Source organism: Neodiprion fabricii, chromosome 1 (genome assembly GCF_021155785.1).
Source record: "Neodiprion fabricii isolate iyNeoFabr1 chromosome 1, iyNeoFabr1.1, whole genome shotgun sequence".
NCBI lineage: Eukaryota > Metazoa > Arthropoda > Insecta > Hymenoptera > Diprionidae > Neodiprion > Neodiprion fabricii.
In genome coordinates this window covers 23,954,205-23,968,703 of record NC_060239.1, presented here as the reverse complement: position 1 = coordinate 23,968,703, position 14,499 = coordinate 23,954,205, and the positions used below count along the sequence as shown (strand labels likewise).

At 41.0% G+C, this 14,499-nt stretch overlaps 1 protein-coding gene across 7 annotated transcripts in view; it reads left to right on the top strand.

Moving 5' to 3' along the window:
* Nucleotides 1–14,499, top strand: part of LOC124174813 (ankyrin repeat domain-containing protein 6) — an 84,988-nt gene that overhangs the window by 12,088 nt on the left and 58,401 nt on the right. For 3 of the 7 annotated variants that reach the window (XM_046554365.1, XM_046554355.1, XM_046554346.1), the window contains 2 exons: nt 7,342–7,447; nt 13,343–13,441. In XM_046554365.1, coding sequence (XP_046410321.1) covers nt 7,355–7,447; nt 13,343–13,441 — 192 coding nt within the window. In that variant the 5' untranslated portion in view covers nt 7,342–7,354. Of the gene's footprint in view, nt 1–5,676; nt 6,412–7,341; nt 7,448–13,342; nt 13,442–14,499 lie in introns of those variants that run through there. The other 4 variants (XM_046554384.1, XM_046554338.1, XM_046554329.1 and 1 more) reach the window with 4 other exon arrangements.

Sequence of the window (14,499 nt, the reverse complement as noted above, 5' to 3'; positions counted from 1 at the left end):
CTCATGTGCGTGCAGTCCGAGACTCGGAACGTATGCATAATAAGCTCGAGGGCTTGATTCGATATTCCGTAACTTTTTATCTCATTTGTGCGTTAAAGTGACTCGATGCTGATTCTGAGACGAGGTAATTAATTCGACACTTCAAGCGGTGCGAAATCAATGTTATAAATCCAACGCTGCAACGTTGATTCTATAAATTTCGTACAATTTTCAGAGTTTGTTTTTTGCATGAAGTACCTTAATGGACTGTCTAACTTCAGATAGTTAACTAGTTCAGTGCTTTTTCAATCTCTTCTGCGAAGACGATTCGATCTCAATTCTTCAATGCAAAGAAGTCGGTGGCCATATGCCCTTATTGTATTGCCCATATTGAATGTATGCTAAATGGATTTGAGTGACGGATTACTGGTGGTAACTAGTGGAAGATATATGGCTGCTGAGAAAGAATCTGGTATGTCAAATGGGTCACGATTAGATGTTGGGCAGCTACACATACCTGGAATAATGTAGTCTGACTATAATAAGACAGCTAAAGCCGTGCGTACGTTTTATTTTAAATGCGAAACCGAACCCTGAGACCGGTTGGAAGAATTTTATTTCACCGGGCGCCGTGTGTAATGTCTACGAGCATCGCGTCGAAACGGTTTTTTTTTCAAATATAGCATCCACTACGTGCACTACGACGATCTTTAATGTTAATAGAACTGGTCGTTTCCCCGTCTCTAACCATGCATGTAAATCTGTTTTAACAGGCTTGATCACGCTGCGTATGAATCGCCAATGACTTAATTAGCAGTCAAGAAAGTGCCCTAAGGTCAGGCGCGAGTAAGATCTCCTTCTTCCTATCCAGCTATGACGATACTTACAAATATCATATAATACAACGGGTTAAAATGCACGGGGTGGCCATTTTGAGAGCGAAAAACCGCGTCGTATGCATCAGGAAATTGGCGTGATTCGAAGCGGAGTAACGATCGTTTAGATCTTTGTAGAACGAGCGAGTAAATAAATGCTGCAAAACGACTAGCTATTGATCAAAGTGCGTTTTAGACGAAGGTTGTGAAATTTTCGTTGGGGTATTCAGGTCAGCTTGAATTTTCAAGCAATCAACTGTTGATAGTAGACAGACTACGGTGAACAGAAAAGCAAAGCTACGCAATCGGGTACATGGAAATAGCAGAATAATTTTTTTCTCTCTTCTCTACTTTCTTAGAGATCAGCCATCGAGTATGCAAGAATTACCGGCAATTATCGGTGCCCATGCATCGCGCTGCTTCGGCATTGCATAGGAAATTCATTACCGCGGCTAAGCTAGTTGCGCCGAGCGTGGCGAGGAAGAAATTTGCAACTCGCGCTTATCGCGAACTCGGGGAAAAAGCAGATGGCAAATGCCCGCGGGATTTTGCCACGCGCGATTATACAGCTTAGCCGATTTCCGCAGAGTATAAAAGCGGAGGATCTCCGCACGGCCGCATCCCATCTTCGGCAGTTAACCGAGGAGGCTTAAGGGAATGCGTACCCATAGGGAAGCCGTGTAGCCAAGCATGTTCGAGATCAGGTTGAGTGGATAATTGTCAGGAATCTACGGTGGGGTCCATTTGCCGGGGATTCCTACTGCCTATAATTCTTGGCATTTCAGTATTTCTCTCCTCACAGATGCCAATCGGAGGCGTCGTTTCCTGCGCATCGGCATATAGTCGCGAAGGAAAATTTTAGACGACGAATACAAGCCGGACAATTTCGCTGCAGCGATTCTCTCATCGATTTAATGGACATGAGGTTTAGAGCGATGTCAAAAGTGTTTCTAAAGAACGAATTTGATTGTTAATCAATGCGCATGGTATCGGATCGTAACGAAAATTTTCTGCAATCCATTTTTCAACCGATACGATGCACATCGATGTGCAAAAGGAAGCGTAGTTCCTAAACGACGAGCGGCCTCACTTTACGTCATATGTAAAAACAAAGTTTTCTTTTTAGTCAAAGAAATATCACAAAAAGTTTCAAATTTTTGGAAGACGTAGTTTTTGAGAAATATCGACTTTTTTGCGTTTTTTGGTGAAAACTCCAGACCAATTCAGAAAAACAACACACCACTTTTTCCCTTCACAAATTTCTCCGAAATGCATAGTTTTCGAATTATGGAAGATTAGATCTAAAATACCTACTTCTAAATGGCAGCTGGAAAAAATCTGAAAAAATTAGAAAATGTATATTTGACGGAGTAGAAGTAAGAAATAAATCGGCGACTAATTCGGTGGGGGTTGGAGTCAAACCTTGTTCACGTTCGTTTAGACTATCCCATATGATGAAAACTAACAATCACCTTAGTATAGATTCATGCAATGTAAGCTTATCGTATTCAGACTGGTGGGTAATAAGTTTATACCCGGTAGCATGACAGGTTGAAGAATCGAATGATACACGACCGAGTGGTGATAGTTGATAATTGTATCGGAGCTTAATAAGCATTAACATTTTACCGATGTCTTACATTCGTAAGGTTTTATCGAAAATGATAACACGCGGACTTCGAAGGTGTATGCATAACGACAGCGGTTAAGATAGGCTCCGAATGAGGCGAAATATTTTATCCACCAGCCGCAGAGACACGTCAGTATCCGACACACCGATTGTGAACCATAATTAGAAATTCATAACGACTTGCGTTGGTACTCGGGAGGATTTTTAAGCGCTGTTTCGCAATATGCCGGCCGACTGTGAATCACTTGATTTTACTACCTTGGCAGCTTTGTGCAGCTCTTCTTCCCATCGACAATACATGCTAATTGCATTTACGACCTAGCCGTACGTACGCCACGTGAGAATCTTAGAACGTAGATAATTTAGAATTTACGTCAGATTACGAGGTATAAAAATTCCATCGCATCTGAGCGTCTAAACCGTCATCGGTCTCTTCCTATGGGGTCGATTTTCGATTTCGAATAATGTTATTCCCAGACAGCCCCGTGATAGCCGGCCTTATAAAGCGTGAAGCGAGCCGAGTTCGAACAGAATCCATGCAGATATGAATTCATTCTGTGAACGTTGAAATCTGAATTCTGAACGATCGCATAGCACGTTTATGCCGCGCTCTGGCATCCAGAGACCGGTTTATAAATCTCAGCAGCGTTTCTTAGCATTGAATGGAAGAAGCCAGAGAACGGAGCAAGCGGAATGTGTTATACGTATAATACGAAGGGCGTACGCATGTGTTGTTACTTTATCGACTTGACTTTTATTCAACATCCAGCGATATGCCTCCGAAAGGCGAAATCCACGCGTGCGTTAAGAAAGGCTCTTCGGGGCTTTCTCGGGTCGCAGTTGCAGCCTCTCCGTCGATTCTCTCTTTGATCAAGACGTCACCTTATACCGGACCGAAAGCGATGCGTGTGCCACCGAGGAGCCACACGTGTGGGTATAATGTGCTTATACTTATAGGTACATAAAGATCCCCCAGAGAAATGCACCTTGGATCTTGGATATGTTCCGTCTCGACGCTGGGTTTTAGGCATGACCGGGAACAAGGCGGGCTACGACTGTATTCCAGAGATTTTACGGACCTGTTCAAACGCCTTTTCGGTTAATTGGAAAGCCACGATCGTTATCTCTGTGGATAAATTATAAAGGATTCTTCGAGTCGAGGGTTCCTCGATTCGAACTCACTCTTGACCGAAGACTTGTCTCTGCTGTACTTTAACTTGTACCACAGACAGCCCAAGCATAAAGTCGTCAAAGAGACGAGTGCCACTTCTTGACGTCTCTAAGGCCCCAAGGACATCTTTTAGGCGTCAGAAAATGGCGCGTAAGACATCCTTTAAACGTCTTTTTGGCTACTTCAAGTATTCTGCTATCTGGGACATGACGAGGAATCTTACCAATACTATTGTATAACCGCGCATCGTTATCAGATCACATTATACTTAACCGTTGAATGAAAATGACAATGAACAACAATTATTTATACCATTAGACTCTCTGCAATACCCTGACAAGTGTTAGCCTCCAAAAGAAATATTACACCCTGGAACCGCAATTAAAATGTCCACCGTTACTTACCGGGCAAAGATTAATCGTGCCTGTAACTATCACCCTGCAATCTTTGTTGCAGTCTCTGGACATCGACGCATAATTCTGAGTCGTATCGTCTGACGTTCGTACGTGTGAAAATATTTCGCTGCTCAAAACGGCATCTGGAAGTTGAGCTTTACTCAATCTTGGCAAAGTATTTTACAGAACGGTGATCGACCCGAGAGGTAATTTCAGCTTGTTTCAGTCGTTTCGCAGGCTTATTCGACGCAAGGGACTGACGCTGCTGAATGCCTTGGCGAGCGATATTGAAACATCGCGAATTTCTCATGCATGCACTTTATCCAGAATCTTTATGACCGCAAAACACAGCTAGCAGAAACACAGTAATCGATGAAAGTAGGCAGTTTAAAAAAATTAGGCCGCTCGTAATGGTAGCACATAAACAGGCAACGTATGATTCTGCGTTGTAATATTTTATATTACGCAAGGCATTACGGCGAAGGAATTCGTCGGTGGTTTTAACGTACCCTGAACGGTTCCTTTGCCACGTTAAAAACCCGATCTGGCATTATTATGTCCAATGAAATTCAACAACTCGTATTTATTTACTGGACTATAGTAACCCAGTGAACTTTTAAAAGTTCCCTCTTCGTAACTCCAAAATCGCAATTCTGAGCGTTTTACTTTGAAAATAAAACCGCTGCTCTATCCGCAGTTGCGTTTTTACAGTGTTTTAAATACACTGGCTGCCGTCTCGATTGCTCGTAGTAGAAAAAAATCGTTGGGTACGAATTAAGCCGAAGGTATATCTCCAGCAAGTCATTTGAGAGTTATAATTATTAATTACGAGAACGACGCATCTCAATTACGTTATATAGTAATAACATATTTGAGCATCGCCGATAAATGCACCTGTCGATGTTACGTGCACGCGTAATTTTTTATTGTGCACAGATCCCCCGGGTGAATTTCTCGTGCTCCTGTAATTACGTATGAAATTTATAAGGCAGTCAGACACAGACGGAATCGAGCTTCCGAAACACGACCACACGTGAAAATTCATATCAAGATAATATCGATCGTCTTTCAACCCACGCGATATTGATTGATTCGACCTTCGATTACAAAGACCGGAAGTCGGGTCAGCTTGTTCATTCGTGTAGAACGTCTCCGCGTATAGACAGATACAACTCGTTGCACAACGAACCGTCACATCCGAATGCGAGGATGAAGAATGAGGCAATTCAATGTTTAAACCATGGTCACCGTGTACTGCGTATACGTACTTGCTGGAAGGATGTGGCCGGATTGGGTGCGTCCCTCGCCTCAATTTTTACCTATAAATTCAGTCACACTCGCCGCGTTATCTGCTCAGCATCTTCTTCGTTGCTGTTCTCCGGTCGAAGACGGTATCGCAGTTCGCGTTTCGTGAATTTCTGAACGTTCCTGAAGATGCAGGAAAGAAATTTGAAAAACTATTCGATATTAACGGTGCACGGTTTTCTGGATTCAATTTAACCGGTCCTCGAAATTTAGTCATTGAGAATAACAAATTACAGATTTAGATAATTTATTAAAAGTTCTAGGGAATTTTGCTTTTTCGGAAATTTCAGCATCGCGTTTCGGACTATTCGAACCTTCGATGTTTCGCTGAAATTTGATTTTTTTACTTTAGGTTCCGCCACCGAAAAATTCGGTACTTCGCACTTTCGTAAATTTAAAAATTCGGGATTCAACCCTGCCCCAAATATTCTAACTAATTACAGTCAGAGTTTCAATTCCAGGATTGAAATCTTCAACTCATCGTTTTCTGTACGGCTATCTGTAATTGTTTTTCGCCGGGTTACTCAAGTCTCCTTAGCTTAGCCAGATCGATCGCTACACCAGCTCTTAAGTCGGGCACGACGAACGCGGAACTAATGGATAAGAAAAACGCTTTCCTATCCGAGGATCTCTAATTAAACGATTTCTTACTCCTTTCCCATTCTCCAAAGGTGTGCAACCGCAGATCCAACAGATAATTCACGACTTTTTTCTTTCTGCGCTGGCTTGATCCCTCTTCGTCTTTCAAGTCCGTGCAGTATCTAATGCAGCTCTCTGAGCCAATTACACTCCTCGAAATCCCGCAGTTAATTGCTTGTTAAGTGCAATTCTGTCGGTGATTGACTACAGATATAGCAGTCGCGTTTTCTCATCTCTATGAACGTACCCAACGATCGCGAGTGAATTTTGTACCTCGACCACTGCCATGCAGTGATGCCAATTTTCCAATTTAAGTGCACTCGGGAAAAATTATAGTGCGATGCCTAAGACGAGGTCGGAGGTCTTGCTGGATATGTTCGGCCACTCTAATGGCGGCATTACACGTGCTTACGAGTTGTAAGTAGCCTTTATAATTCCTCGTAAAATCATCATATATCTTCTGCTTGTTCGGGCACTCTTGTGTCCGAGTCTCGCGTCATTTATGCCGCGGTTCAAATCAGCGTTAAATAAAATATCGACTTTAGTGGGGTATAAGAATTAGTATTATGATAGTTTTTTCAACGCCGCTCTCAACTCGGGTAATAAGTAACTTTCATTTTCTTCTTTAACCGAAAACCGTCAGGATCCATGCAAAAATGAACATCGTGAACCGTATAAATGTTTGTGCTTTGGAACGAATTCCTTGTCATGTTCCGCAGCCTGAGAAATTTCAACAATTATACATCATTTGAATCGAGTAAATACTGTTTCCATCTTTCGATAAAATGTGGTAAATATATTGAAAATGCTGTGATTTTCCACTTCAATGTCACTCGTATTCGGAAAAATCTGACCCTCAGAATCTGGTGTAAGCAGTCTCCCTCCAAACATCTTCTCGTAATTCTTTCTAACAATAATATAATATAAATGACTTTCCATCTAATGAATTGACGTGTAAATTTGGCGACAACACAAGACTGCTAGTATCCATTCCTGGAGCTGCGAGACACGGCCGTTAGAAACGAACTCCGCGTTAGAAAATAATAAAGCACCGTCCCCGAGCAAAGCAGGATCATTTTTAAGTCAACGTGACTCCGACTACGCTATTGTCTCATGGACAATGGACCGTGTATCATTGTCCTGTTTTACACAGGTCCATAAGGCGTAGGCATCAGGCGAGTAACCGAGAAATGAAATTTCAGGACGTGACGGGTCTTTTAGTCACCAGCCGTAATTGTTTAACAGTTCAAATATTAGGCCTATTTTAATTGTTACACATGTGTACCAGTGCTGAAAATTACCCCACATTGTGTATCCTCATTTCCTTTTTATCTTCCTATGTTTCAGATGCGTGGCAGGAATGGCGGAGAAGGTGCGCGAGGCGTCTGTTCGTGGCGACGCCCCGCGTCTTGCTCGCCTCCTCGACGACGCCGTCAAACCACTTCCCGATGAGGTCAGTTTCTTCACTCACGCCTCTCTTTCTTTTTCCTAGCGATTGTCTTTCCGCCTCGATCGTGCATTCCGGCTCTTGTCGTGTACCACGTGTCGAGACTGAATTCGTGCAGCAGAAATCCCGCGGAAATAAGGTAGACTTGGAGAAAAATGAAAATTGAGGAAGCGATTTTCAATTCTTACATCAAATTTTTCGTATGCATTTTTTTTCGACGCAGGGTTCAAAAAGAAAGAATGTTAACGAATTGTGGTCGTAGGAAGTTAATAGGGTGCTGGTCACGTGCTCGTTTAAAATTACACTTACGCATACATACATATATATACCTATGTATATAAGCTTAACGCGTAAGTGTGATTTTAAACCAGCACGTGACCATATATATATATACGGTATATATATATATATACAATTATATATGTGCGGAAGAAGCGAAGATTTCGAATAACCGACTTCGTGCATGAGAAAAAGAATTTTCAGGTAATACCTACTTGTGAGCGAGGGCGCAGAGGTATGAATTTTAATGAGGAAATGAAATTACTTATTCGTCGATTTTATACGGCTGTTAAAACAATTTTTTATCCTTAGGAATATATGCAGGTATACGTATAGGTATAGACTTTAAAAGACCTTTATACCTATAAATTATGACGATGAATGGTATGCGTTTACGAATACACACATTCACTATCGATATTTCTCAAATTACCGAAACATATAATGAGCCACTTTCCGTGTCGACGGGTGTTTCCACAAGGCTTATCCTTATAATAACGCAACGCATACGTTTATAAATACGTGAGTATTTTAATTACCGACGAAATTAGCTTAGCGTAAGCTGCATGTCACACGTATGCATTCGGCGCTAGAAAAGTGTATTATAAGCTCGGAGAAACTTTGGCACCCGTAATAACTGTGGATTCGGTCTTTAAGCCGGCGTTTAAATCGTTCAAGTTATTACCAGTCCCGTATAAGTCTAAGAGGATTAACTTACCGAGATAAAACGTCTAAGTGATCTTAAGCCAGAGACAATGGTGTCTTCTTACAATGGACCACACCTCTAACGATATTTATTTCTACATCAATATTCCGAATAAATATACTTATTAGCATCGTGTGGTACATCGCGATTTTTTTTTCTTTTTTTTTTTTCACCAACAACTTTTCGTCGGAGAAATTTTCCCAGCTTCAGAATATCATTAAGTAACGGAAAAGGGAGAAAACTCCGTCATAGAGTTCATGTTTTCTTAATACCAAAGAGAGCCAGCAAAACTTGAAGTTTTATAGTGCCGATTGATGAGATTTTATCTGTCCAAACTATTTGGGTGGAATTTATGAGAAGAAAATAGGGAATTTACTGTATAAATGATTCGAACAGGAAATTTGTAGGATTATAATCATCTCGTAAACGATCAGCGAAATATTTCTGCCCCGAGTAAGAATACCAATTCGATAAAATTTAAGGTTTTACTCGACGGATATTCCCAACTAAAAGTGAGTCTTGGGGAGAATATTGAACACTTTGAGATAAGATAAAAATGTGAAAAACATCAATTGGTTATAACATTACACTCAAGCAGTTTTATAGACATGGAACGAATGGTTTTATGTATAGAACATCAGAAAGTTTCAGAATACGAAATTATTCAAAATCACGAAAAATTCCAAAAATTCATAGATATTCAGAAAAATCAATGAATTTAATCTATACGAAACAAAACAAATTTAACTAGGGATTTGCTGGGCAAATATTTGTTTAGACAATTTACTAACAACTTTTTGTCATTATTATTATTCAAATCGAATTATCTCATCAACTCGGTTACGAATGATTTCTTTCAGATTCTTATCTCATCGCGAAATTTTCAATATTCTCACCGAGGCTCACTTTTGGTCGGGAATATCCGTCCAATAAAACCTTAAAACTAAGAATTAAAAAAGGTAACAAGTACCATTGTTAATTCCCCTCTTCAATTCTATAAAGTTCTGAACCATATTTATACTTGGTTAAATAGCTTCTCCATGTTCCGACAACTATTTGCCACGCGGAGGATCGTTAAGCGATCTCAGGAGCAGCTGGTGTCGGCGATCTATTACCTTTAAACATTGCGATTAGATACCTAGCCGGGTGGAAAGGCTTCTCACATGCAGCTAGTAGCTTTGATCGCGACTGACACCGTGACACCAGCATCGGTTGGTCGAGTAGATACAGCCGTGTCCGTAATCCGTGTACCTAGCTGGCGCATTACATAGCCTCAGGTAATGCCTATCGAGTTTCCAGGGTGATTCCGTGTTCCAGGCCGCACTGGTTCCTCCGTTCTGCGTCTTTAATGACGCCGCACATGAACCGACCCATCGTTCTTACTCGCAGAAATACGCGGAGCGAAAAAGTCGCGGAATTTTTTCATACAACGGTTAACGAGTGCGGTCGATTTCGTTTTGAATGTAGCGGAAATCACTAAGAGGCGCGGCTGAGCAACATGGCGTCGGATGAGACGATCGGCTGATTCTCACTTCGTGTAAATCGCACGAACATCAGAAAGGGAAAAATTTTTGACAGTCTGCTATAGGCTTTTGCTTTAATGCATGAAAGTGGCACGAGACTAGAATTACAACAAAATACTGCTTTTATTGATAAATACGACAATATTTTTCGTACAGTAAAATAGGGCACGGTATGATAAGTGGAAATATCTGATGAAGTACGGTAACGCGACAGAAATATCTCATCTACAACGTTTTACGTTCTGTAAAGTTCGTGGTCAAGTTGTTATAACATTTTTGTAACATCAAATGTCGAACAAAAAATCGTTAAAAGCTAGCACGTCGATGTTTATTCTAGTACCAGTTTAAGACAAAACATGTCCTTAACTACGCTGAGATTGAATCCGTTGTTTGAACCTTATTTGCTGTTTTCTATGTAATATTTCGAATGTTAAGATTAGGAAATTTATGAATCTATTAAAATAATCCTTCGTTTAATTGATCATGTTGCGCTACTCGTCTTATTCCGTAACAGTGTTAAAAGACGGAGTTATCGACCAGACCAAGGTGTGAACACCATATCCATACATCAGCGGCTGCTCGTTATAACTGCGCGATTTCAACGTAGATTATTCCCATAAAGTGTACGCTCGTACATACAAATACCGTTTATAAATTATTATACCAGCGGTACTCGCTTTTATCTAATAATGTCGCAACGTACAGTACCAACAGTCGTTACCGACTTCAAGCCACCTTTATTGTTAATTGCAGTCGTTCGCGACACGCTTAACATGTTTAAACGCGGAGTTAATACGCCGCTAAGAATTGCACGTAACCATTTCTGTCTATCGTTGGAAACGTCGTTCTCGCTTTGAAATCTCGAGTGTAGATGCATTACACTCATATTTGTGCAAATTTCAGAAAATTTGAATTTGAGTCACGGATGCTAGAAAATTCTCATCCGTGATTTTCACGAGGAAATTCGACAAATGTTGACGCATTTCCGATTGAGAAATAAAAAAATTGAATTCAAATAATAGCTACTGGTTTACGAAATGCGGCAGGTGGAGTATTATAAATAGCAAGATTGTCGGAATTAACGACCGTTGAGGAAGTGAGGAAACAATTCTGAATATTGAACACCGATCCGGGCATTAGAAGCCTGCCGGAAGTGTTTCTGTTGCCTGTCACGCACATACGGCTACTTCCTGCCGGGCTCACTGATAAATTCTCGGCACGTGTGTTTTGAAATTATTCTGTTCAAGCTGTACGTGAAATCGAAAAAATCCTCGACACGCGGTGTATTTTCATTAAAAATGTCTCGCTTAAACTGGTTGTAATAAGTTTTTTTTTCTTCCATCAGGGTAGCGCTACATTAGCTACATAAACGCGTCTTCTTTGGTTAGTAAATCAATTAACGAGATCGTTAATCAATTTCATGGGTCGTTCATGGGTTACTTCAGTTAATGAATAAATCAATAAATCGATGCGAGCTGCGTGGCTCGAGGTAACAATTAGGGGACGTCGACAGCTAGACGGTGATAAAACGAAACGGCTTTTGAGAGTGGAAACCGACTTTATCTAATCACAGAATTTCATCCGCTTGGATCGAAGCCGCGTAACCGTAATTCAGAAAATGCGACAAAGGCAGTGGTATAAGAATCTCTGGAGCAAGGTCGTCTCCTCTCGATTATTCGCGAGCTAATTATAATTATTTCCTCGTTAATCGATCCGACTTAATTAATTCAACCGTCCAACAGATGAACGGTAAAGAGCGATTTTCTCTCCCTCGCTTACGATAAAATTCGCGGATCACGCGGGTTGATAAAATACGAAACCGATTACGATGCAACCTTTTGCATCGACGCGGTGATCAACTCTGATAATCGATCGATGTAACAGCCTCGTCATTCGCCAACGCTTAATTACAGGCATACCTATACCTTCGCGAGTCGTTTGACATTGGCGTTTTTGCACAGTGAATTTGGAAATCTCGAAGCAGAATAAACCAGCCTTATACGATTAATCAATTATACGATCTTGTCTGAAACAACGTTCACTTAATTTCACGAAGATAGGTTACACGGTACATCTCAATTATCGGACTAATCTTGATCCTGATCCTATACACACACATCGACACGCAATATGGGCAGATATAATACATACGTAATTACGTATATGTATATACAGGGAATGTAAAATTAGCCTCGCTATTCGCGAGTTTCCTTAATTAAATACTCACTCCGCGGAAATCGAGTTAGCATTCGAGCAGCGCGCGAACCGGAGAATTCCTACACCGGTATAATAGCATGAAAAATATGTGTGTAACATGCATCAAGACGGGGAGCGGCATTAATTACCCTGCTAATTGATTGGTTGATTGGCGATAACCTTCACCGATATCCGTAGCCCTCGTAGATGCGTATAATACGTGAGTATCATGAAAGGCAGAATAATTGGCTGAGAATTCGAATCATGCCTCACTGAAGCGGAAATATACCGTATACAAGATGCAGCTTATAGAAAATCTCCCGACGCAAAAGCTGGACTCTACGTTTTTATCGGGTCTCCGTTAATTGATCATTCTTTAGGCAAGGGGCATCGAAATTCTTGATTTTGAATTTCACGACTGATGTGTGAATAACAGTTACTTGCTCTGCAAAAAATAGCATATCCGGTTCATAAGTCAGGATCCTTTTTTTTTTTTTACCAACCAGAAGCAAGCGAATTCCCGCCTTATTTGATATGGTCTTATCTAATTTCGTTCAGAATTTTACTGAGGCTTTCAAACACTTGTCGGGTTCGAAACCCGATGTTCAGAGTTCCGAAACAGCGAAAATTATAAAATTTAAAAATCTGAGATATCGAACTTCCGAATGATCCAAGATTTTCGGTTTTGTGAAATTCCGGCTTGGTGAAATTTCACCACTTTGATCTTTTTTTGTTTTGGATTTTACGATATTTTTACGTTCGGAATCCTGGTCATTCTGATTTTCGGTTTGTCGGATTTTTTTATATCCACTCGTTGGGTAAACTACGCAGTGTGAGTATATTTTAACTTTCGGAGTTTTGCTCTATCGAAACATTATTTTTAGAAATTCTGTTATATGTCGGAACTTTATTTCTCGGAACTTTGCTCTATCGTAACTTGAATTTTCGGAACTTTGAGCCGTCGGGTTTCCGACCATTCGAAACTTTGTTGTTTCGTAAAAGTTTTATTTCTTTACTTCAAGTTCCGCCACAAAATAATTCGGAATTAGGCGCCTTCGGAACTTTTCCAATTCCGAACTTCAACCCCGCTCCCTGCGCATACTTGATTCCAAATAAATTCTAGAGCCAAACTACCAGTCTCAAAATAATAATCACGTATATTTTTCACCTCCTGATTAGGCTCTGTTCTAATTACAGCACGGCAGGAGCCCGCTGCTCTTGGCAGCATCCGGAGGGCATTTTGACGCTTGTACAACACTGATCCTCCACGGGAGCGATGTCAACGCCGCAGACAACGTGAGTGAAAAAAGAAAAACCCGGTAGAAATAATCATCTTACCCGTCTTCCAGCCCGTCTAAGAGACAGACAAAAAGCTGGGGCATTAGCGCGCGGGGAGGATTAGAAATTTAGAATGATGCATGAGCGACTGAGGTAATCGAGCAGCTGAGGCGATCCGTCAGGAATCTGTCTAGGTTTTAGTTAGGGACCGTACCGAGGAATACACCCAATCAAAACCTTTTTTCCGACATCTTTTCACGGCCAGCCGTCGCCACGCGACATCAAAAATCTTCTGGCAATTAGCTTTTTGTCGAAGTGTCATTACGGCTTCTGTTCCGGTACTGAGCACTGCGCAGTCGATCTAAATTTAAGGTTTTTCTCCACGCAGAAAATGAGTTACGAATTTGTTGTTTCAAACTTTGGAATAATCGATCCACGTTTTCAATCACACCAAAATTTTTTTTCGATATCGTTTACCTACAGTTTCACTTTGGAAAACTCTGCAATTTTGTTTTTTTCGAATGATTTTCCTTTCTTTCATCCATCTAGTCCAGCGTGTAAGCGTTGGTAGAAATCGTGAATATCATTGACGAGTATCACGGGACCGAGATGTTGCAATTTCGCTGTACCTTCTAATTCCTGAGTTGAGCTACGTAGGCGAGGATTAAAGCGCTTGAGAAATAGTCGTAGGTGTTTTGTTACAGGGAAACAAATTTGTTTGTCAAGGAGATGCAATCTTTAATCTCTCCGTGACCGGTCTGGTCAAACTCGAACTCGTATTTGTCCGGTAAAAATTGACCCGTTTGACTGGCCTGGAGCTCACTGATCGAGCCTGAAAAAGAGTCAGAAATAAAAATCTCCTGGTGTTTAAATGCCAAATTTTATTAGGAACCTGATCAATATATTAGTTGGAGGAATAAGCTGCTTGTAGTAATTGTAATTCATATTCACGGGTGGTAATAAAGACGCATGGCAATCGGAAACGCGATAAAAAGCGATAAGATGCACGCGACAGGAGGTCACGCAACGTTTTTTTTTCACCAAGTGGCATCAGTTTCGCTCTTCGTGTGAGATTC